The sequence below is a fragment of the Ptychodera flava genome, chromosome 20 (assembly GCF_041260155.1).
Source record: "Ptychodera flava strain L36383 chromosome 20, AS_Pfla_20210202, whole genome shotgun sequence".
Lineage (NCBI taxonomy): Eukaryota > Metazoa > Hemichordata > Enteropneusta > Ptychoderidae > Ptychodera > Ptychodera flava.
Genome location: NC_091947.1, coordinates 22,917,550 through 22,942,485, shown reverse-complemented (window position 1 = coordinate 22,942,485; position 24,936 = coordinate 22,917,550). Strand labels below are relative to the sequence as shown.

Here is a 24,936-nt window from a genome sequence, read left to right as displayed (position 1 = left end):
ATAACATGACAATAAATGACTGTGTCTTATATTGTCCTTACAATTCAGGGTAGAATGGGACTCACATCAAATGGTATGTGACCTGACAATGAATGACCATCATCTGACAATGATTCAGTGGCCATAAAAAATGGTCAGATCATTGTCACACTGATCATGGTCAGTGATCGTGGTCAGTTTAGGGTTGAATACAATCCACAGCGGTCAAACACGAAAGACTGCGATATTGCGGTCAACACATACGAAAGCAGGGCAATGTGAGTTTGGGTGTAACCTCACTCTGATATACATTAATTAAATCTTGGCATTTAATTACCATTGCGAATATGTCTGCCCTTGACCAGGCAAAGAAATAAAATCATCAAAAGCGCAAGCAAATTAAATCCATGGATTCTCCAACATAGTTATTGGTGCCAACCATATCTAGAGCAGATATTGGTAACCAATTGGGTTAGTCAATACTGTTACAGTAAGTACAGCAATATTGAACAATATGATATACACCATGTAAACAACAAGTCATCGTTGATGACACAGTCCCCACTTGTTAATGGGTACTTTGATTACATGTCCTCAGAGAGGATAGAGTCCTCTTCATTAATTAGGTCTGTGATAAAATACTTTGATACAGATGGCACTCAATGGCCAAGAATGAGTTCCATGGTGATGAAAACATAAAACCAAGTAGGCCACCATCCTAAAGTTCATAAAATGAGTCTACTAGGAATTAATCAACAGGATGTTGTAAAACATTTTTGCATACAATCCTAACACTTAACAGATTATCACTGGTACCATATTTCATAAAGTTTGATGCAGTATTTACAACACTATGAGATCAACATCTGTATCAAGTTTCATCACATTTGACGTTGTATTAATTTGTGGCTATATCACCCTAATTAGGAAAGTTCATTACTTATGCAATTACAAATTAATTAAAATGACACTGATAAATGTCTTTTTCACTGTTAAAGCAATGTGAGCTTAACATCTGTACAAAGTTTCATGAATTTGATGCAGTATTACTTGACATATCAGCCTATTTACGAAACTTCAATAATTGACATGTTACTGCTACATGACGTGAAACAAATTGACGAGCATATGTATGAAATAGGTCAATGTCCTTGTACCAACTTTGAATGATACTGGTGGAAATATGTCTGAGTTATGGCTCTGTACATTAGAAAATTGTAACAAATTCACCGCCATGCAGCGATATTTGATCTTACTGTTTAAAAAATCAACAAGTGTATGTACGACATAAGTCAATGTACATGTATCAACTTTGAATAAGATCAGTTGAGACTTGCCAGAGTTATGGCTCTCGACATGAAACAACCATAACGAAATTGCTACCATGTGGCCATATTGGACCATCTCGTGAAACCAATCGACATACATATGTATAAATAAGTCAATGTCCTTGTACCAACTTTGAATAAATTTGCTTGATACATGTCTGAGTTATGGTTCCGGACATGAAAAATCGGAAAAAAATGGCCACACGGCGGCCATATTGGATTGTATCACAAAACAAATCAATGTGCATATGTATGACATAGGTCGATGTCCTTGTACTAAGTTTGAATAAAATCGGTGAATAAAATCAGTTGAGACATGCCCAAGTTTTGGCTAAGGACACGAAAAAATTGTAACAATATGGCTGCCATGCAGCCATATTGGATCATATCATAAAACAAATTGACGTACATATGTATGACATTGGTCAATGTCCTTGTACCAACTTTGAATAAAATCGGTTGAGATATGCCTGACTTATGGCTCTGTACATGAAAAAATCGTTAGAAAATGGCTGCCTGGCGGCCATATTGGATTGTATCACAAAACAAATTGACGTGCATATCTATGACATTGTTCAATGTCCTTGTACCAACTTTGAATAAAATTGGTTGAGATATGCCTGACTTATGGCTCTGTACATGAAAAAATCGTTAGAAAATGGCCGCCTGGCGGCCATATTGGATCGTATCACAAAACAAATTGACGTGCATATCTATGGCATTGGTCAATGTCCTTGTACCAACTTTGAATAAAATCGGTTGAAACATGTCTGAGTTATGGCTCTGTACATGAAAAAATCATTACAAAATGGCCGCCTGGCGGCCATATTGGATCGTATCACAAAACAAATTGACGTGCATATCTATGACATTGGTCAATGTCCTTGTACCAACTTTGAATAAAATCGGTTGAAACATGTCTGAGTTATGGCTCTGTACATGAAAAAATCGTTAGAAAATGGCCGCCTGGCGGCCATATTGGATCGTATCACAAAACAAATTGACGTGCATATCTATGACATTGGTCAATGTCCTTGTACCAACTTTGAATAAAATCGGTTGAGATATGCCTGACTTATGGCTCTGTACATGAAAAAATCGTTAGAAAATGGCCGCCTGGCGGCCATATTGGATCGTATCACAAAACAAATTGACGTGCATATCTATGGCATTGGTCAATGTCCTTGTACTAACTTTGAATAAAATCGGTTGAAACATGTCTGAGTTATGGCTCTGTACATGAAAAAATCATTACAAAATGGCCGCCTGGCGGCCATATTGGATCGTATCACAAAACAAATTGACGTGCATATCTATGACATTGGTCAATGTCCTTGTACCAACTTTGAATAAAATCGGTTGAAACATGTCTGAGTTATGGCTCTGTACATGAAAAAATCGTTAGAAAATGGCCGCCTGGCGGCCATATTGGATCGTATCACAAAACAAATTGACGTGCATATCAATGACATTGGTCAATGTCCTTGTATCAACTTTGAATAAAATCGGTTGAAACGTGTCTGAGTTATGGCTCTGTACATGAAAAAATCGTAATAAAATGGCTGCCTGGCGGCCATATTGGATCGTATCACAAAACAAATTGACGTGCATCTGTATGACATATGAAGTAATCCTTGTACCAAGTTTGAATGAAATCGCTCCTTGCATCTCTGAGATATCTGCGTGAACGGACGGACGCACGCACGGACGCACACACGCACGCACGCACGGACGCACAACGCACGTACGGACAGACCAAACCTATAAGTCCCCCGGACGGTGTCCGTGGGGACTAACAAGCTGACCACTAACCTTCCTTCAATTCTCTTCTAACTTCAACACTGTAGAGTTGTCTTCGCAATCTCTGTCATTGATCGAAGTCTATTTTGTATCTTCCTCCTTCTATATATAACAAGACATCACCAGTCATTTTGTCTTGATGAGCTCTTTCTATGATTCCTGTAGTAAGTTGGTCATACTCTTCAAATTCCTCGTTTTCATTTAAGAATAACCAACTCACATTTTTGGCAAGCAGCTTTGCCTCATTTTCATGCCGCTCCTGATCATTAATTCTTTCAAGAAGAGCATTAACTTCCTTGTTAACTTTCATCACATCCTTTGGACCACCCTGTATTCGGAGCCTACTCACTGAACCAGTGTCAACCGTATCGACCTTTACCTACATTTGGAAGACCATGCATGCATGAGCACAATTAATATCTTTTACATTATGCAATATCTTTCATCTATAGCAAGATTCACTTCAAACATGTTTATTCTAGAAATAAGTAGCCCTAATATTGTAAAGTTGTTTTTTAAAAGCCATATTCATTACTCCAATTATTTGGAATAATCTGCAATATGTTCTCAAGTTAACTTATGTATGTATGTTTTTGTTTTTACTCAATCGATCATCCAACAGATGAACGCCCAATTATAGGAGGAGGTATCCGTACCCACTACCCAATAGAGCAATGAGGAGCAAAGTGCCTTGCATTTGCTCAAGGGCACAACACCGTGCTCCAGTCTTGAACTAACCACCTCCGACAGTGAGTCTGTTACTCTGGACTTGCCAACCGTGTCGAACTCACCATCCTCTGATAGTGAGACTGGTACCCAAACCACTGCCCCACAGTACCTCCTTTGGGCAATATCTTGGCTAAGGTTCATCAAATTTGGTGCAGAAGCCATTGATATAACTTCTATTAAAAAATCATTATATCTGCAATAATTAGCTGACATGAAACTTATGTCTTTCACTACCATCTACTTTGCATCATCAACATACGTTGCAAATTCATCTACTGTGGCAAAGTCCTTCCATATTCTTACACATTAGTATCCTCTGATTCAATATACTAATGCAATTTAGCACAAACAATGCAAGTCATGCTGAACAAACTTTAATTAGTAATTATTATTGACAAATCTATGTACTGGGTTTGATTGTGATAAAATCTGTTCTTGAGATATCATGTCTATGATACACATATGACAAAAACTTATGTGTGTGAACAAATGAACTAAAAATCTTTCACATTTAGTTACTTTAAATTTGTCTGATATCTCAGGCTTCTGAGGATGAATTCAGATTTGTTAAAATCATTCTAACAACTGAAAATAATACTTTGTCAGCATTTAACTTTTTCCATGGTTAAATAGAGGTAACCTAAAAGCTGCTTAGCATTATTACAAAATTAATGTAAATCCTTGGGACATCTAATTTGTACCAATTGAATGTTTGCTAACATGGTGAAAAAATCTGTCACTACAATGCCTCTGAAGTAATTTTGAATCCTATAATTACAAAAAGTTGTTGCTTTCAGCTGCTTACAATGTGACACAGTTAAACTTTATGATAGCAGATAAACAAAATCTAATTGAACTGTGTTTTAAGTGTCTATGAAGTGTAAAGGCTGCAGAGCAACTTATTTATATTGTGGTTTCTTCAAAAACCTGGCAGCATTAATAGGTCATCAAAACACCGTAATTTTGGAGTCTATTATCAGAAATCACAGTTGTCATCCTTGTCAGAAGTACCTACAGCCAATACAGCATATATATCTCATGAGATAAACATTGAATACCTATTAGGTTTACAATTCGAGCAATTGCGCAACATAAATTTTTAGCATGTGTGAACACACAATGCCTCCTATGTAAAAATGTAAATGTGTTGTTACTCACATTCAAACTTTCTGCCAAAATGTTCAGGCTTGACATATCTTCTTTGGACAGGTTTTTCACAGTTTCCTGTCAATAACCTATAAAGGTATAAAATGGTATAATAATAATGCAGTACCATTTTTTCAGTAATATAGCAAGTCATTGTCAATGAGTTCCAGCCTAATGTAAATTTGTCAAAGTGCAACAGTAAAAGTATACAAATATGATTGTAAATGCAGTTTCAAAGTCCAGAAGCGCTAATAGGCAAACACAATATGATTCCTTTCTCTCTTGAAAAAAGAAGTTGTGACATAGAATATGGAAGATGCGCAAGTGGCTGTAGAGGGCACTATCACATACAATCTTTCATGCATGACTACTGGATTATGTTCAATGTATACTGAATGGGGTGGACTTGCATGTGCATGTGGCATGTTGGCAGACATAGAGAGATGGCTGGACTGACAGATGAACACAGTCGGACTGATGGACGGATCCCATAATGTACATGTAAGTCCCCCTGGACTTTGTTTGCGGGGACTAAAAAGCTAATACATTCCTAAAAGCAGACATTTATTTATTAGTAGTACGTGTAACAAGATTTATTAATGCTCTATCACATCAACAAAATGAGCTGACATTGGTAATGTACTCCAATCACAGATTATAAATATTGGGCACAGGGACATCAAAGTCCTGACGGACTCTCATGTCATACACAAATGTACTTTACTATAAATTCAAACAAAAGTCCTGTCGCTCAAACAAATATGAACAATGCTTTTATTAAAGTGAGACATTAATCAATTAGGTCATTCATTAATTTGACAACAAATTATCAACCATAGTACGGTAGTACCCGACTTTAGCAATCAGAACCCAACCACTATAATAAGGTCACACATGCACATATAATGTTATGGGTACCCAAAACTATATACTATATACGCGCAAATGAAACCTGACCTGACACTGGGTAATCCCCATTATTGTGTATCTTTTGTCTGTTACACTAAAATTCAAATTGGACATTGATTAAAATCCCATTATATCGGTTACTTTTGTTTTGGTATCCACACTCAGTCTGAATATTTACTTTTTCACTAATATATTTGGCAAGTGTTTGTTTGCCTAACAAAACACATTATTACACCTCACTCATTCAGCGTGCACTACCATTGGTTAAACACGACTCACGTGACATGTAAAAGAACGTGATGATGCCCTCTGCAAATGTTATGATGCCCTCTGCATTTGATATTACATGGCTGACGTCATTATACTTACGCGCATCCTTTCTGCGCAAAACAAATTGTTGTTCGCTGTTGTACTTTGCAGTTGGCAACTTATGGCTGCGAAACGTCATGCAGAGCTGTCATGGCACAGTTAGACGATATTTTGATGCAAGTAAACAGCAAACGAACGAAAATATTCTATAAAATATATTAAATATAAAGGTATTTTTCACCAAAAAATGAACAATTCTGACTCCACTTCAACTTAAAGAGCACAAAGCCTGAAATCAAAGTGATAAAATCAGTGGTTTGGAAAAAAACTTCAGAACATGAGTTTTGACCCCTGACCTCAAAAAAGTGACTTTAAAATGATAGAAGGGAAAAACATTGTCTTGATATATTTGCTTAAGTGACTGTCCCACCAAATTTTATTTTTAAAAAGTTACAGAACATTTTTTCATATATTTCTGTCTGCCACACATATAGTACATAGTATATACAGAACCATCAAAGGAATGAAATGAAAATCCATTTACAAAATACCTTCAGCCAAATCAGAAGGAATATTTTAGCCAAATCAAGAGAGAACTTGATATTCACTAAATTCATAAAATTACCTTTAAAAATCTCAAATTTTACATCAGAATACAAGAACCTGAACTTAAATATTTTAGTTTTGTCTAAGTCGTACGTTTCAAATTATAAAAATGTTTGCCAACTGTCGTGACAAGTACTTGTTAGATATTGCAATTGTTTGCAATACAACACTGCAATCTATGTCCTTTGAAAATGTTTTTGTGTTGGTCACAACAGTTTCTGATCAATAACCATTCAAGCAATTGTAAATATGGTGTGATTGGGTGCAATAGCAATACTCAAACTTATCACAGTGGTTTGCATTGAACCGTTGGCAATATGAGAACTAGACATGCTGTCTAAATTGAGGAGTTGCCAACACTGTCAGGAGTAATTAATTAGGCATTAATATCAGTCGGACACAGAGAAATCAGCTCTGCAAAAGTTGCAAAACATTGTTCGGATGGAGGTCAGACGTAGCCAAAGCAATAACACCAGATCTGCACAAACAAGACTTGCAAATGATGGGGTCTGAACAGCTAGCTGAATGTGTGGTGTTGTTTTGACTACTCATGACTTCCTCCCTGACGATGTTTCAACTTTTGCAGAGTATATCACTGCCTGGATGGTAATTGCCCTGACTCAGCCTGTGCTACGTAGTTTGCAGTATGTCTACTCCCCGTATTCCAGGTACAACACAAACCACTGAAATGATGGTAGTTATGACACCCTCCCAATCTTATCCCTCTGCCAAAATGATTACTATCTCTTAGCTAACCTGGGGCTTAAGTGTTTCACAGACACCTGGCAGATGTATCAAAAACACATACTATAGGCCTTAATATTATGATTACATTTTTCCTCGCTATGTAATCTGTGTTAATGAAGGAAGGGACGCTGTACACCTGTCATGTTTTTGCAGCCTCCACCAGCGTCTCTTTGCCATGTTTATGTTTGAGCTTTGCATTTTACAGTGGACATTGAATCATAGTCGCTAATCCCTTCACTTTATTACATGCAAATGTATTCAACCGTGACCTTCACCGAGGTTTCCTGTTGCCGTTCATTCCAAAACTGAGCATTCACGTGCTAGCTGCCGCACTGAGCTTTGCTTTCTGAACTCGCTCCAGTTCCACACTACCATTGTCCTCATCTCGATTCATCCCTCACCTTCAAAGGAACCATGGGCAAAACTAAAACCGCTCGCCGTCTGTCCTCTCGCACCAAGCGCGTACCTGCACGCTTCAATACAACCCCGACCACCAAGAAGAGTCAGGCTTCACGACAGTCTCGACGTCGACCCACTCCGAATAACAACGATGGTGCAACCCTTCCCGAAAACATCGGTCAACTCATCCAGTCTCAAATCGCCGCCGCGGGAGCGTCACCGCCGCGGTAGCGTCACTGCAGGCTACGCAGGGGTCAACCGCCCAGGACGTCATCTGCGTCGGCCCCGGTAATACCACTTCAGCACCAAGTTCAAACCATACCGTCGATGCGTTCACTCGACACACGACGGGCCAGGCCATCAACTCCTACCAAGAGGTACTATCACCGGCACTGATCGGCACATCTAACCAACTCAACGCAACCAACCACTTTCGGCAGCACATCCAGCCAACGACGACTTCTCGCCGCCGGATTAACGACGACGCCATTGAGACACGCTACCAGACCACACCCGATCCAGCTTCCGCCATGTTTCATCGACAGGAAGTCAACCAGCAGGCCGTTGGTGGCGCCAGCACAAACATGGCGGCCTCCATGGTTAACAACGTTCCGAGCGAGCTCAACGTCATCACCGCCAACGTACAGCCACCGCCAGTACAAAAGTCCACACCGATTCCCCCATCACATCTGAACCTTCCGTACGTCGACCAGTCAACGCTAACAGCACTCGCCAACCCTGGTAAGTTTATCGAACTAGCTGATTTACACCCCGACACCCTCCTCCCATCTTCTGCTCAGACCACCAAAACGCAAGTCTCCTTCGACCCGGACACTCCTGGCGTGGCCACCTTCACAACCCACATAAAACGGAAGAATATCGACAGTTTCGAGTCATGGTCACAGTGCTTTGCGACATTCCAAGCCTACCGGTCATACTTCTTCCCTCACGAAGCCGTCCACCTATGCAGTTACTACCAATTCATAGCATCCAAGGCTGAGACCTACAAGCCTGAGGCATGGCTAGGGTACGATAAAGCCTTCCGTCTTAACAAATCCAGATATCCCGACCAGCACATTTGGAGTGTACCAGACCATAAACTAGACTTTACATGCTTTCAGCAGCGTCCACATCTGCTGATTCCAAAATGCTTCGCCTGCGGCCAACGAGGTCACCTAAAATCTGAATGTCACACCAATGCTGCCTCTCGCAACCCATATTACTGGGACAACTCCATGCCACGCCTACAGCTACACAACAACAACATTGCTCCAACAACAAGCACTCAGGTATGTCGACAATTCAACCGAGCTGCAAAAGTCCATGTGCACATGGTCGCATTCACACATGCTCCTTTGCTCTGCCACCGACCATGGCGCATCATCCCACCAAAAATCTGGTTCAAAACAACAGCAAGACCAGCCCTTTCCACCACAGCCCTTTCGAGGGCATAACATGCAAGCCAGGGCTGACCGTATCACTCCAACCAACAACCCCACTGCAACTTCATAGATTTGCAGCAGAACTGCACCACCACCCCAACAAGGAATTTGTTTCATCTGTCTTGCAAAGCATCAGCCATGGCGCAAACCTGGGATTCAAAGGTCACCATCACCCCCGTTTCACACCAAATGCACGGTCGGCACTCAGCAACCCAGACATCGTCACCAAAGCAATCCTCAAAGAAGTCTCGCTTGGCCACACAGTCGGACCTTTCACCAGCCCCCCACTTCCAGACTTTGTCATCAACTCCCTCGGCCTTCGACCAAAAAAGTCCGGGGGCCATCGTATTATTATGGACCTATCCCGACCCAACACGGACAGTGTCAACGCCCACATCTGTAAAGAAGACTACACGCTCTCCTACGCCAGGGTTGACGATGCCGTTGCCATAATACAGAAGTATGGCAAAGGAACTTTAATGACAAAGGTCGACATCAGGTATGCCTTTCGCCTCTGTCCTGTCCGAAAAGAAGACTGGCACCTACTTGGTTTCAAATGGTTGGATCACTACTTCTTTGACCGTGTTCTGCCCTTCGGTCTTAGATCGGCACCTTTCCTGTTCAATCAGATAGCAGATGCCATTCACTGGATCATCAGCCGGAGAGCCGATACTGAAGACCTACTTCACTATCTTGATGACTACTTCGGCGCAGGACCTCCACACACCGATAAATGCCAGCAACTCTTAAACACAATGGTATCAGTCTGTCACTACCTTGGCGTCCCAACCGCCCCGGAGAAGATCGAAGGCCCATCACCGATCATCATTTTCCTGGGCATCGAACTCGACACAATCAAAATGGTCATGCGACTCCCAAACGACAAGCTCACCGATCTGATGCAAGCCTTGCCAACATGGATACAGCGACAAAGCTGCACGAAACGCCAACTTCTATCTTTAATAGGAACTCTCTCCTTTGCATGCAAATGTATTCCGGCTGGCAGAATCTTCCTACGCCGTATGATTGATCTCAGCACAACCGTCAAACGCACCAATGACATCATCACCCTGTCAGATGACTTCCGCCTCGACGTCAAATGGTGGCTGGATTTTCTTCCCACTTGGAACGGCTCCGCTTCCTTCCTTGATACACAGTGGTCTGCATCCTCCGACCTCGAACTGTTCACAGATGCCGCTGGGTCAATCGGCTGTGGTGCATACCACAAAGGTCATTGGTTCCATCTCTCCTGGCCTGACGACTTCAACGCTTCAATCGAATGGCAAGAGATGTACCCAATCATGCTGGCCTGTTCAATTTGGGGGCAATTGTGGCATGGACGGAGAATTCTTTTCCATTGCGATAACACGTCAGTGGTCAGCATCTGGAAAAAAGGCTCATCGCGCTGTCGACGAATAATGCGTTTGGTCAGAGCTATCTTCTTTGCAGCCGCCAAAGGGAACTTTCATGTCATGCTTGCTCACATAAGAGGCACAGATAACACAATAGCTGATTCACTTTCTCGTTTGCAGATGACGAAATTCAGGCAGCTTGCACCAATGGCAGACCAAGACCCATTCAGCGTTCCAGGTTTTACATCACTTTTTACTTTTGAGAGTCCCTGGGACCCCTGGTGTTAGAAAATGGGAGTCCTACATCAAAATATGGGGGTCCCAATTTATTTCAAAAGAATATTTTATTGTTTATCCATGCCATGGTCTTCACTGTGTTCAATTAGTGTTATAACACACGGCAAATGGTTGCACATTTCTTAAAATAATTCTTACATGAAAATTCTAGTTCATACTGCTCAGGGCCCTCATTGATCAATTCAAAGAACACTATTCATGATTAAAATGATCTCATAACTTTAATGACAAGTTCACAATGTTGTGAAATTTGAACAAGTATTCAAATTTGTCAAATTGACAAGAAGGTAAGTAATTTCATACTCTGAAATGGCATTCACCTAGCAAGTCCAGTAGGTTTGAGTTCACACTCTGCCAACAGCTCCTTCAGCAAATAACCTAGCAGTGTTCATGAAGTCAAAATCATCTATGATGGGGCCAACCAGTTTGATGAACATTAGTCTATTAAGCCTTTGAGGATTGAGTCTACGGTATTTTTTGCCCTCTGTTTGATGGCATTTTGTACTGAAAAGCCCCTCTCACATGGGGCAGAGGACACTGGTATGACAAGAGCAATTTTAGCAAGAATGGCAAAATCAGGATACTCCTCTGTAAAATCAGTTGGCAACAGCTTGATATACATATCAAAATTCAGTGCGTCCCTATGAGATCTTGTGAAGTGTTTGTAAAACAGAAAGTGTGCCCTAGCTCTATCAGCATCAATACCTGGTGTATTGTATAATGATTCAACAGTTGATCAAGCTGGTTGACCCAATAGTCAGGTAGGTTGGCCAAATTTTCAGGATATCTGTGTGGGTTTAGAATTACATCAAAACATTCCAGAATATTCATCTCATCATTTTGAAATCTGCTATCTAAATACTGCAGCAGTTTGTTGATATAATTTCTCTCACAGTACAGAACCTCTGTCTGAGTGGCTGATTGTAAGTGATTCGAATGTTTTTGTATGTGTCTTCTGACCATTGCCAGGAACATCACCCAAATCATTAAAGACTTCTCTGACAGTGTGTGAATCATTAGTCATTGTATTCAATGTGCCCTTAGTAGACTGAACACTTTATGGGATAGGTTGACAGAATCTTTGTGAAATGTAAAAGGCTCAAAATTCCAATCACAGTAAGGACATCAATCAATAAGGCGGTGAATAGCAGAAACAATGAATTGGAGACAAATTTCAACAGCCGATCAGCCTTTCCCCCTTTTTTGTCACTTGCAAGTGCCAAGGCAATTGGCTCAAAACTGATGAAAATCATCTTGACAGCTGATTCAACCGACAACCGGCGAACAGATGTAGGCTGAATAATTTGTTTTGCCTTCCAATTCAACAGAGTTGAATTTCTCTAAGTTTGTCATATCTCTCACACTAGAGTCATTAAAGTATTTATACAATGAATGGATTATATATGATATTCTTTGCAATATTCAATATCTCTGCCTGCTTGAGAAGCAGCAAGATTCAATCGATGTGCAACACAATGCACTTGAACAAGGTTGGGATTTCTGGCTTTTAATTTTGCACCCAACCCGTACCCGTTCAAAAACGGCCGCCGGTCTGTTCCTAGTCAATATATTTTGTCTACGGCCGCGTCACAGATTTCTTCCAAGTCAAAAATTCAATCAAGGCGTTTTCGATCCCTGCAGTAGTGGCATCTGTAATTTGCTGGTTACCGAGGAAAGAAACATTCGCCTCGCCATTCTGAATATATCGAACATATATGGCAAGTTTCTTATGAACGGTTATGTTCACAAGTCTCATCCAACATTATAGGCCGATGAAATCACTAAGACTTGCATGTATGCTATCAATCAGGAACTTCGATCACACGTTGAATACACTCTTCAACTCCATAACTATCGGAGGACGTTTATAATATTCAATGTCTAAGCCGTTCAGATTCTGTAGATGCATGATGTCAGTGAATACATTGCATGGAAGGTCACGTTTAGCGATCAGATAAACAGTACGTAATTGTGCAGCGTACGCCTCGAGTTCCGTTACTCTTACCCTGCAACTGCCGGTCCTCTGCAGATTTGCGAGCAGTAGTAAATTGTGACCTCACGCTTAGGATTTTAACACTTGTGAGATGACTTTTCGAGTCCTGATGACGAGTGAGAGTTGAATGTTGAAAATTAGAACAACCTTCCGTGAACGGGCATGTAACATTCGCTTTCAAACATACATCTCATTCCATGACGTTTCGCTCTTCAGAATATCGAAGCCATTTAAATCTATCGAGCCAACTTCTGTTGAATGTTCGTAATTTTGCTGACTTGGCCGGGGGACCTGATGTATCAGTATCGCATGCCGTAGCTGCTGTTTCGGCCTCGACCAAACCTGGCATCGTGCTGGTTGCTGCGGCCGCCGAAAAACTTTCGCAGATCGGCTTGTTTTGGGTGTTTGATACGACCCGCCATGATGCATATACATGTGTTGATCGCCGCAAACAACAAATCGACCAATTAAGAATCATTTTACATTTTGAAAGTCACTTTTTACGGTAGTAAAATTTGTTTCCGCGGGTACCATTGGTCATCAAACAGTGGAGGCCAATGCACTACGGAGCATTCCATTAAAGTATGGGGTCGGTAAGGTTTACTGGGATGTGTTTTGCGTGTTCAGCAGCTCACAAAATATACACCAGCAACAGATATTTCTGCGTCCGAAGGGACGCGTAGTTCAGTTTTTGAGGGGTCCTGCGTCCGGTTTTATGCGTAAAGGACGCAGAAATGCGCGTCATGTAAAACCCTGGCGTTCCAAGCCACCTCCAACCAGAAATTCTGCTGTCCTCGAACTAGAGTCACATGCCAAGGCCTTTATACACAACAGCATTGCAGCTTATGGCTCCACAAGGAAAACATATCAGGTCGGTCAGTCAAACTATATTGCATTCTGCCACACACACGGTCTAACGCCCACCCCAGTGACACTGCAGTCGGCAACGCTCTTCATCACCGACCTAGCCCGTAATGGTCTCAAGTTCACCACAATCAGGGTCTATCTCGCAGCCATAATCCGCCTGCACACCGAAATGGGCTTCGAAGATGACATCAGCAATCACATACAGTTACAACGTACAATGCAAGGCATACACCGGAGCTTAGGAGACCAAAAACGCACCAGACTGCCCATTACCATCGACATACTTGTGAGACTAAAGGAAGCCTTACGGGCACACGCATCTCTGTGTGACTATGACAAGCTAATGCTATGGTCAGCCTTCACCATGGCTTTCTTCGGCTTCCTCCGTGTCAGTGAATTCACAGCACCAGGGAGCCACGACTTCGACAAAACACGCACACTCCTGGCTCGCGATGTGACAATATCCGAAGACCTAGAAATTTCACTTAAGGCATCGAACACTCCTGGCTCGCGATGTGACAATATCCGAAGACCTAGAAATTTCACTTAAGGCATCGAAGACCGACCCATATCGGCGGGGACAGCACATCAGGATTGCACCCACAAACACAGGAATTTGTGCCGTGCGGGCTTATACTAAATATAGACGTCTTCGTGCCACTGTAGCGGAGACGCCGGTATTCCAATTTAACAATGGAGCATGGCTCACACGACACGCCCTGAATATCCATCTTCGTGACCTGCTAAGCAGAGCTGGGATAAACAACGCTCATCATTTTGCCACCCACAGCTTCAGGAGTGGTGCCGCTACCACAGCGGCGGATGCCAATCTACCAGCGTGGCTCATCAAGACACTAGGAAGATGGAGAAGCGATGCCTACCAGGTCTACATCTCAACGCCAACTACAACCCTTCGAGCTGTAGCTTCAACATTGGTCGCTTCGCATGCACAAGGACATTGACAATAATGTATCCTTCGTTCGCAGTGCCTTATTGACGCTCATTCGCTCCCCATTTGCCCTGCACTGTTCGCGTGCTGTGCCACGTTAGAGTTACTTTGACACTTGCCCTGTTTGGCCATTCTTTCACTTTCCAGCTACCTCAAATGATACGGTTTTTCCCTTCGTGAACATTTTACATTCACATATGACTAATATTCGCTGCTCGGAGTAGGACCGTAGTCAGGGACGTGAAGTCAGGGCGCGAACATTGAACTCAGGAACACTTCTTACATGCATCATGGATATCGGAACATTTGTATCATAAAGTTTGCTTGCTTTGACTACTTGCATTCAACACACTTCATGCTGTTTATTTCCTCTGTTGCTTTTAACAACTCGTCACTATCTTCGCTTATGCATCCACGCATAGTATGCCAGACCGCCTGTTGCTACGCCAATTTGGGGGTTGCCATCACAGAGCCTGCTGGGTCTGTCATGGTACCACGCGGTCTGTCACGTGACTTGAGCCAGTGAACTTCAGGCCCTCCTCATGTGCCAGGCTGCTAGCGACGCCGGACAAACCCACTGTGTTGGCAGGCTTCACTCCGACACCACGTCACCCCTCTTCGATGCCACTCAAATCTGCGATTGCCACCGCAGGGGAGGTGCACTACGACGTTTGTGTGGAGTCCATCCCCAGATTTCTGCAACGCCACTCTCGTGTCACTGAGTCTTCTTTCATTAATATTATGATTACATTTTCCTCGCTATGTAATCTGTGTTAATGAAGGAAGGGACGCTGTACACGTGTCATGTTTTTGCAGCCTCCACCAGCGTCTCTTTGCCATGTTTATGTTTGAGCTTTGCATTTCTACAGTGGACATTGAATCATAGTCGCTAATCCCTTCACTTTATTACATGCAAATGTATTCAACCGTGACCTTCACCGAGGTTTCCTGTTGCCGTTCATTCCAAAACTGAGCATTCACGTGCTAGCTGCCGCACTGAGCTTTGCTTTCCCACCATCCCACCCTTGTACACAACATTTTTATTATTTAATAAAGAAAGGGGGTTGCCATCACAGAGCCTGCTGGGTCTGTCATGGTACCACGCGGTCTGTCACGTGACTTGAGCCAGTGAACTTCAGGCCCTCCTCATGTGCCAGGCTGCTAGCGACGCCGGACAAACCCACTGTGTTGGCAGGCTTCACTCCGACACCACGTCACCCCTCTTCGATGCCACTCAAATCTGCGATTGCCACCGCAGGGCCCTCAGGTGCACTATGACGTTTGTGTGGAGTCCATCCCCAGATTCTGCAACGCCACTCTCGTGTCACTGAGTCTTCTTTCATTAATACTAAATTGTGTTAGGAGAATGTTCCCCTTAATTATAGCCTGTTCAGTTTTTGGTAGAAAAAGGGTGACTTTGTACATGTAGCTCTGCCACCTATAGTTGTTATCTCCAACTTAACTGTAACATTCGATCAATCAATGGTGCCCATCTGAAACCTAACGTCATTCACCTGCTCAGATTAGTTTTATTATGTTGACAGAGGTAACATCCACATAATAAACATGTCAGAGCAATACCAGCATTCACAAATCACTGTCTACATTTGATGTTGAAGTTTTAATTATGTCCCAATGCTGAACCACAGCCAACACTGGTATCCTACCGGAAGAGCCTGTTGCTCTAATATTGTGACAAGAAACATATTGTGCACATACCAAGTAGGAAGATTGAATTTTGAACAATGCATGCACATGTCACTTGCATCTATTGTCTACAAATGGCATCATCTGAAGAAAACTTTTTCTTCAAAAGCAATAATAATATTATGTACTTTCTCTCAACTTAAAATGGTATATTTTGTTATTTTAGGATGATATGCTAAAAGTTCCTGTACAAGTTACCTGAAGTTCAATTATTTTTGCCATTAATAATTATTTTTGTGACAACATATACCCTGCTTAAATTAAATGTTATACATTGAACATGTGATAACAAATATTTTCAAAATTTAAACACTATAATTTAATAGCGATGTTGATTTCATACCTCTTCTACAAATTCATGTTCCATTGTTTTCTCAAGATGTTTTATAGCTCCATTGATATCCTGCTGTGATCTAGCATATATATCTAAAACAATGGTGTCAAATTTCTTGCGCAGTTCAGTGCGTTCTTCGTTATCTTCATCTGGTCCCCAAAACGTCTGTTTATTGAAGATCCAACAGCACCTATCAATGAGAAAGAAAGAGAGATTGAAAGAGAAAGTGTAGAGTGTGTATTGGAAACAGTAATTGTACCACGCCAAGAAACAAGATAGGTATCTGACATTGTTAGAATAGTCAGATGGTAGTCTTAGACATGGAATTTTCCAGCTCTTAATTCATCAGCTCCCATTTGCTTAAGTAAAGCAGCATAAGGTCAGCTTATTTGGGATGCAGTCCACACTGTTAAGACTGCCTGTACAAATGTATATTTGTATATCTTGAAAAGAGATCAAAAACCTCACTGTGTTTCACCTTAAAAGTATTGAGTGTGAGGATGATCCCCTTACCAAAATTACTGTGCATCAAATGTACATCATCTGTGCATGATGTATACACCGTTTTGGCTCAGATGCACACAAAATGTACTGGCGGTGTATTGAATGGTGTATACATCAAAAGTGCATCAAAAACCCCTGGTGCACATCTGATGTATACATCAAGTATCTAGATTTGGAACAAAAAAGATACATGATGTATACACCCACACCTATTATGCAGTACAGATTTGTACATCAATAATGCATCGACTGTGCATGATATGTGCATACCCTTACCAAAACTAAAGGTATAAATGAATACATCATGTATACATCAAAGGGTGGCGATGTATCTATTCATCAAAAGATGCACATATGATGTATACACTAAAGGTAAATCTTTTTTCAGGAAGCTAAAAATATTTATCAACCACATGGCTTCTATATGAATGCACATATGATGTATACATCGACAGTGCATCACAGAACCATTATCCTGACTTTCAGTTTTCGTTTAAAAAATGCACATATGATGTATTGGTCAAAGCACAGATTGACTCCTTTTCTTGCCAAAATGGTAAAGTTAAAAAGATTTTCAAACAATGCATGCATCAAAAGTACATCACAGGACCAATGCTGTCATACAGAGGTGCATAATATATGATGTAAATACATCAAAAGTGCATCACTTCACAAATGTTACAGTCAAAAGGATCACACATGGGCACACTTTTAAACCAAATGCATATAAGGCGCCATAAAATAAATTCTTTGTTTGCCGTCCGCGGGCGGGTAGGTTTTGGAAGAAATTTGAAAAACAAACACAGTCTGTCTCCTCGAAAATGCGGCACGATGTGTCCTGATTTTGTCTGTAATAACACATTTAGATTGCCTTTACGCAGCAGTTTACTGAAATGTCGCAAAAACACCAATGTTGTAGGATCGTTTGAATACAATTCAGACTGCCTACCGTAAAAGGGTACATCAGCCGCTATACGTAAAGTTCACGTGCGCACAGGTCTCCCTATTTCAGCACGCTGCACTGTACCGTACATGGATGGTCGAGGTCTTACACTGATTTATCCGTAAATCATGTCAGCGGAAGGACATGAAATCGTTGTGGTCTCCATAAAAGATGGATCGAAGACAATTCTTGACTGGTTTGGCTTCGAATGTGGAACGGAACAGAATTTCTGTCAACTTTTGAAGCACTTTTCATTGCCAGCCAGAACGACACGGACAACAATAGGTTCAAATATGCGATCGATCACAATATTGGATCTGCACCAGGGAAAGCAGGTACAGTGAAATGTTCGTTGTTGAATACTCCAAACAGCACATACCTGTTGAAGTTGCTCTTACTTTGAACATTCTGTCTGCTACCAAACGGCTGGGTCATTTTATAAAGTTTGACATCGTACGGCAGAAGGCACAGCATGATACTAAGAGTACGGGCAATCTGCGCAATGCTTTTGAAATCATGCAACATGCATACAGGGAGTTATCTCAGAGACTGCTGTACCACGGGAAAATGGCTTAAACCCAGATGAACCAAACCTGAGAGGTAGGAAGGAGGGTAAACTGTTTCAACATCTTAAAACTTTTGATAGCTGTTGTTTTCTGTTGAGGGGGGCCCGGGGGACACTGTCTAGAAAATCAATCGCCACTACATTTGCCAAACTGGAATTTTTGTAGCCATTTTTAATTTTTTGTAGCATTTGGCTAATTGGCGATCGGGTAGCGGGAGCCCTGATTTTCTTCAAATGATGCTGAAATAAACATATTTAAGCGTTTAGGGTCAGGGCTAATTGTACTCAGCGAAATAGCGAAATGACGAAATCACGATTTTTTTTCAAATTGCAAAATGAAGAAATAAAGATACTACACATAGAGAAATTACCTGCCACCTAGAGTATGCTTTATAATCGATGTTAAGCCGAAATACCCGGGTGCACACTGCAATCTGCACGGTGGATTCCAAAACCCATGTGTATGCCGTGCAGGTTGGAAATTGATAAGAAAATCTGCTGAGTTTCATCTGAATAAAGTCAAATTCAGTGAATCTGCACATGTTTTGATTCTCAACATCGAAGTTTAGCACCGAAAGTACGAAATCGCGCGATAGGGAACCTGGAAGTTGACAGCGCACAAAACCATGCATACCTCGAGGCTTAGGGACAGACCATTAGATTTTGGGAGGTTGTCACGATCGGATTGTGAAAAAAAAAAATTGTACAACTGAAAATTTCAGATGTGCAAATTATTTTTCTGAGTCTTGCAGATTTATTTTACTCAATTGTGTTCTAAATATTTTGTTTATTTTGCAATGTAGTGTGAAGATATTTCCCCAAACTTTCTGTTCTGAATTTTTTTCCGTTTCTGACCACCCCCTCCGAATATCTAAAGGTTTGTCCCTTAGATCTCTTGTACCAAGATAAAAATGTTTTGCGTAAGCGTGCATGCGTACACGTAGTTTGGCAGGAGTATGTGATAAAACGGTGGCCAAACAAATAAACTAAACCGACAATGGTATCATCGCTAATCAGTGCCTTTTCTTATACTGCAAAATAAACTTGTTGTGGTCGAAATACTTTTCATGTGACAGAAAATGACTTTGGTCAGTTTGGAAAAAAAACATATGCCAGCTGTTTGTTCAGTCACTCGAAACTGAATTTGATTCCGAGGCCAATTTCAGCGATGTTCAACATGGCGTTTTACATGTAATGTTGTACTAGTAAGAGTAGGAGACGATTATAAAGCATACTCTAGGTGGCAGGTAATTTCTCTGTGTGTAGTTTCTTTATTTGTTTATTTTGCTATTTGGAAAAAATCGAAAATCGTGATTTCGCCATTTCGTCATTTCGCTATTTCGCGGAGTACAATTAGCCTAGGGTCAGCATGTTTACTTTTTATTAACATTTATTCCATCCCGAATAACCTTCAATTTACCAAATGTACCCCTCCTGAAATGGGAATTTTTCCAAATGATGGTACAATATGCAAATTTAAGTGTTCGTTGCAATTCTCTCATTTGTCAGAATATCTTTTTAGTGTCCGTGGGGACTTATAGGTTTTGGTCATGTCCATGCATCCGTGCGTGCGTTTGTCCATGCGTCCGTCCGTCTGTTCACCCAGATATCTCAGAGATGCCTGGAGCGATTTATTCAAACTTGGTACAAGGACATTGACCTATGTCATACAGATATGGCTGCCAGGCGGCCATTTTATTACGATTTTTCATGTTCAGAGCCATAACTCAGACATGTTGCCACCGATTTTATTCAAAGTTGGTACAAGGACATTGACCAATGTCATAGATACGCATGTCGATTGTTTTGTGATATGATCCAATATGGCCGCCAGGGGTTCATTTTATTATGATTTTTTCATGTACAGCACCATAACTCAGACATGTTTCAACCGATTTTATTCAAAGTTGGTACAAGGACATTGACCAATGTCATAGATATGCACGTCAATTTGTTTTATGATATGATCAAATATGGCTGCTGTGCAGCCATTTTGTTACGATTTTTCGTGTACAGAGCCATAATTCAGGCATATCTCAACTGATTTTATTCAAAGTTGGTACAAGGACATTGACCTATGTCATACATATGCACATTGATTTATTTTGTGATACGATCCAATATGGCCGCCATGTGGCCATTTTTTTATGATTTCCATGTCTGAACCATATCATAACTCAGACATGTATCAAGCAAATTTATTCAAAGTTGGTACAAGGACATTGACAAATGTCATAGACATGCACGTCAATTTGTTTTGTGATACAGTCCAATATGGCTGCCAGGCGACCATTTTGTAACAATTTTTTCACGTACAGAGCTATAACTCAGGCATATCTCAACCGATTTTATTCAAACTAATTGGTACAGGGACATTTACCTATGTCATCCATATTTTGTGATACAATTTAATATGGCCGCCGTGTGGCCATTTTTTTATGATTTTCCATGTCCTGAACCATAACTCATACATGTATCAAGCAAATTTATTCAAAGTTGGTACAAGGACATTGACTTATAGTATACATATGTACGTTGATTTTTTCTCAATATCGTCCGATATGGCCACATGGTGGCAATTTTGTTATGTTTTTTTTCATGTCAAGAGCCATAACTCTAGCAAGTCTCAACTGATTTTATTTAAAGTTTGTACCTGGACATTGACTTATGTCATACATATACGTGTTGATTTTTTAAACAGTAAGATCAAATATCACTGCATGGTGGCAATTTTCTTACGATTTTCTCATGTACTGAGCCATAACTCAGACATATTTCCACCAGTATCATTAAAAGTTGGTACAAGGACATTGACATATTTCATACATGCTCGTCAATTTGTTTCACGTCATGTAGCAGTATCAAGTCAATTATTGAAGTTTCATAATTAGGCTAATATGTCAAGAAATACTGCATCAAATTTCATGAAACTTTGTACAGATGTTAAGCTCACATTGCTTTAACAGTGAAAAAGACATTTATCAGTGTCATTTTAATTAATTTGTAATTGCATATGTAATGAACTTTCCTAATTAGAGTGATATATCCACAAATACAACGTCAAATTTGATGAAACTTGATACAGATGTTGATCTCATAGTGTTGTAAATACTGCATTAAACTTTATGAAATATGGTACCGGTGATAATCTATTAGTGTTAGCATAGTACGAAAACATGTTTTGCAACATCCTGTCAACTAATTCCCAGTTGACTCATTTAATGACCTTTAGGATAGTGGCCTACATTGGTTTCATGTTTTCATCACCATGGAACTCATTCTTGGCCATTGAGTGCCATCTGTATCAAAGTATTTTTATCACAGACCTAATGAAGAGGACTCTATCCTCTCTGAGGACCTGTAATCAAAGTACCCATTAACAAGTGGGGACTGTGTCATCAACGATGACTTGTTAAAACATACATTAGGCCAAAGTAATTAAATTCTTTGTTTTGCATCCCCACCCGCTTAGGTTTTTAAGGTTTTCATGAAAAACACACACAGTGTATTTGAATAGGAAATTTTAGGACATAACCGCTTAGCTTTTCTGAAATAAAATTTTGTTACAATTTTTTATTTGCTGCAATCAAATTACATTGTGTTAATTTTCTTGTGTGTGTTTTTCAGCTGCTTAGACGCATACCTTTTCCCATTTAGAGTGGACGCAAAACAAAGAATTTAATTACTTTGGCCTTATTTCTGAACAAATCTGGGACAAATTGATGCTTTTTAAACAGCAAATGGCCTGCCAAGGGATATCTTCTGTTTTTATCTAAGATGAGCACTTACCAAGCCACTTTCTTACTACTCCCCTGTCATCCTGTGTTCCCGGTGTTGTCAGCAAATCAGTCATTGCTTGCTGAAATATGCCAACGATAGGCTGCTGGAATATGGTAATTCGGATGAGTTTTAAGTTCTGGGGATACACTTGCTGGACAAAGTCACCAATCACATGGAAAGTTTTACTTGCTACATCACCGGAGTCCATTCCTAGCCCACCTAATGGTAAATATTAATTGTTTAATTGTAAATAGACTAAAATTACAGGAAACTGCAAATGAAGCCTGAGTTCTCCCTACAACTACCCTAGTTGCAACTAAAACTTTCAAGCAGCAAGTCTGCTGCTGCAATTGCCATTATGTAACCACAGGCAACACTTGAACAAACTTGCAACTATACACATAAAATAATGAGCACAAGATTAAGTTTGCCTAGTAGGCGTATAAGCATTAATCTATGTGGTCAAAGAAAAAGGATATATTGGAAGACCATGAAAACAAGAATAATTAGAGTATGGTTGGCAGATCTAAAGAAGAGTACAGCATGTGGCTGAAGAATAAAGTAGAGAGAAAAATGATTAATAAGAAGGAGCACAAAAGCTGTTCATTGGTGATGTGAAGGTAGGATATTATAAGCATCAACTTAACTTAAGCTTCTTTCAATTTCATGTACATTTTATTCACTTTCAACAAAACACCTTGCTGAACTACTTTAAAATGAGATATGCCTTAGCAGTTATAGCCAGGAAACAATATGACTTTTTCATAATGGTTTGTTATCAAGAGCCTTGTATAGAAAGTAACAATTGCTAGTCATATTATTATTGTTGCAGCATTTTGTGAAGCCATGGCATGTTTGTACTAGCATAAATAGTGACATCAAAATACACAATATGTGTATGCAGAAGAGTGAATTAAGGCTTCCAAAAAGTGAAGTCTATTTCACTTTTGAGCTTGACAACTGAACTTAAATGGGACCCATCTGTGTCATATAATTGTTTAAACATAAGGCCAAAGTCCCTGAAGCTACTATAGACATGAATACAAAATTAAATATTTCCTGACTGTATGAAATTATCTCACTAAGGTCATCCTAGGGACCTGTAAACCAAATAGCTGTCTGACCAGTGGTTTTGAAAAAACAAGTGACCCAACAGTTGACAGAGTTCTGCTGTGTTATGTAGAGAACAACCTTTTGTGACACATGTATTGATGAAGAAGGTGGATATCTTCGATAGCTCATTTCAGGATAGCCTGACCAAAAATGGAAAAAAAAATCCTTAAATATACAGATTTGCATATATTATCACAATTTCAACAAATCTAAGTTGGGTTATCCCTAGGGACCTGTATACCAAATAATAAAGCTGTCTGACCAGTGGTTATGAAGAAGAAGATTTATTACCAAAAACGCCTTTTTTGGCGATAATTTGCATATTTTCAACAATATAAAAAAATTAACAAAAAACGTTTCTCAAAATCATATATTTTATCTACACAACAAATATCAAATCAGTAAGTACTGCGGTTCTCAAGATATTTGAGTGGACGGACGCCTCACAAATGTACATACATACATACATACATACATACATACATACTGACAGTGCACGCCGACAGATACCCATCCCAATAGCTTATATAGACTATATTAGTCTATAGTAGCTAAAAAACGAGAGTTAGTTACGTTCTAATTAAAGTAAACAAGACTTGCTATCAAGATTTTAATACGTCATAAAAAAACAGCATATCTGTCAGGTTATAAAGAATCTTCAGCTATATAGTTATCTTTATCTGTATTTTCATCCTATTAACCAAGCACATTTTAAACTCTCAAATTAACATTGCAAATAAGTTTTGTTGAATAAGTTGAGCCTGTAGGTATTATAATCAGAGAAAGCACACAGAAGAGACAAATGTTTGAAACTTAAGAAGTTCAAGGTCATCAAAAGCATTATAAAGAATCATGTAACACTTTCATTGCACTGTTTACACAGATTGCATAATTGCTATAAATAGCACGAGGAATCTTACAGCCCAGCTTTACCGTACAAACCCTATCACTTTGACCACTCTTTCAATTGACCGCTCTATTTTTTTTCCTCAAAAAGTAATTTTATTTTATTCTTCCCAAGTCAACCATAAATGGAAATTAGAACTCTCTCTATCTCTATTTATTTGAACACCCTATCATGACAAACTATTATGAGCAATTTCCTTTAGATAACATACAGGGCACAATAAATGATGGT

General features: G+C 40.1%; 2 protein-coding genes across 2 annotated transcripts in view; one reads left to right on the top strand and one right to left on the bottom strand.

The window, feature by feature from the left end:
• Positions 1–24,936, bottom strand: part of LOC139120347 (protein mono-ADP-ribosyltransferase PARP14-like) — an 82,561-nt gene that overhangs the window by 23,537 nt on the left and 34,088 nt on the right. The window contains exons 10-13 of the mRNA XM_070684687.1: positions 22,703–22,904; positions 16,903–17,083; positions 4,995–5,071; positions 3,120–3,486 (exon numbers count right to left, since the gene is read on the bottom strand). The gene's annotated coding sequence lies outside the window, so the exon portion shown is untranslated. The remainder of the gene's footprint in view (positions 1–3,119; positions 3,487–4,994; positions 5,072–16,902; positions 17,084–22,702; positions 22,905–24,936) is intronic.
• LOC139119530 (uncharacterized) lies at positions 13,752–14,453 on the top strand. Its single transcript, XM_070683371.1, has one exon. It carries the CDS (start codon positions 13,752–13,754, stop codon positions 14,451–14,453), a length of 702 nt encoding a protein of 233 aa, XP_070539472.1.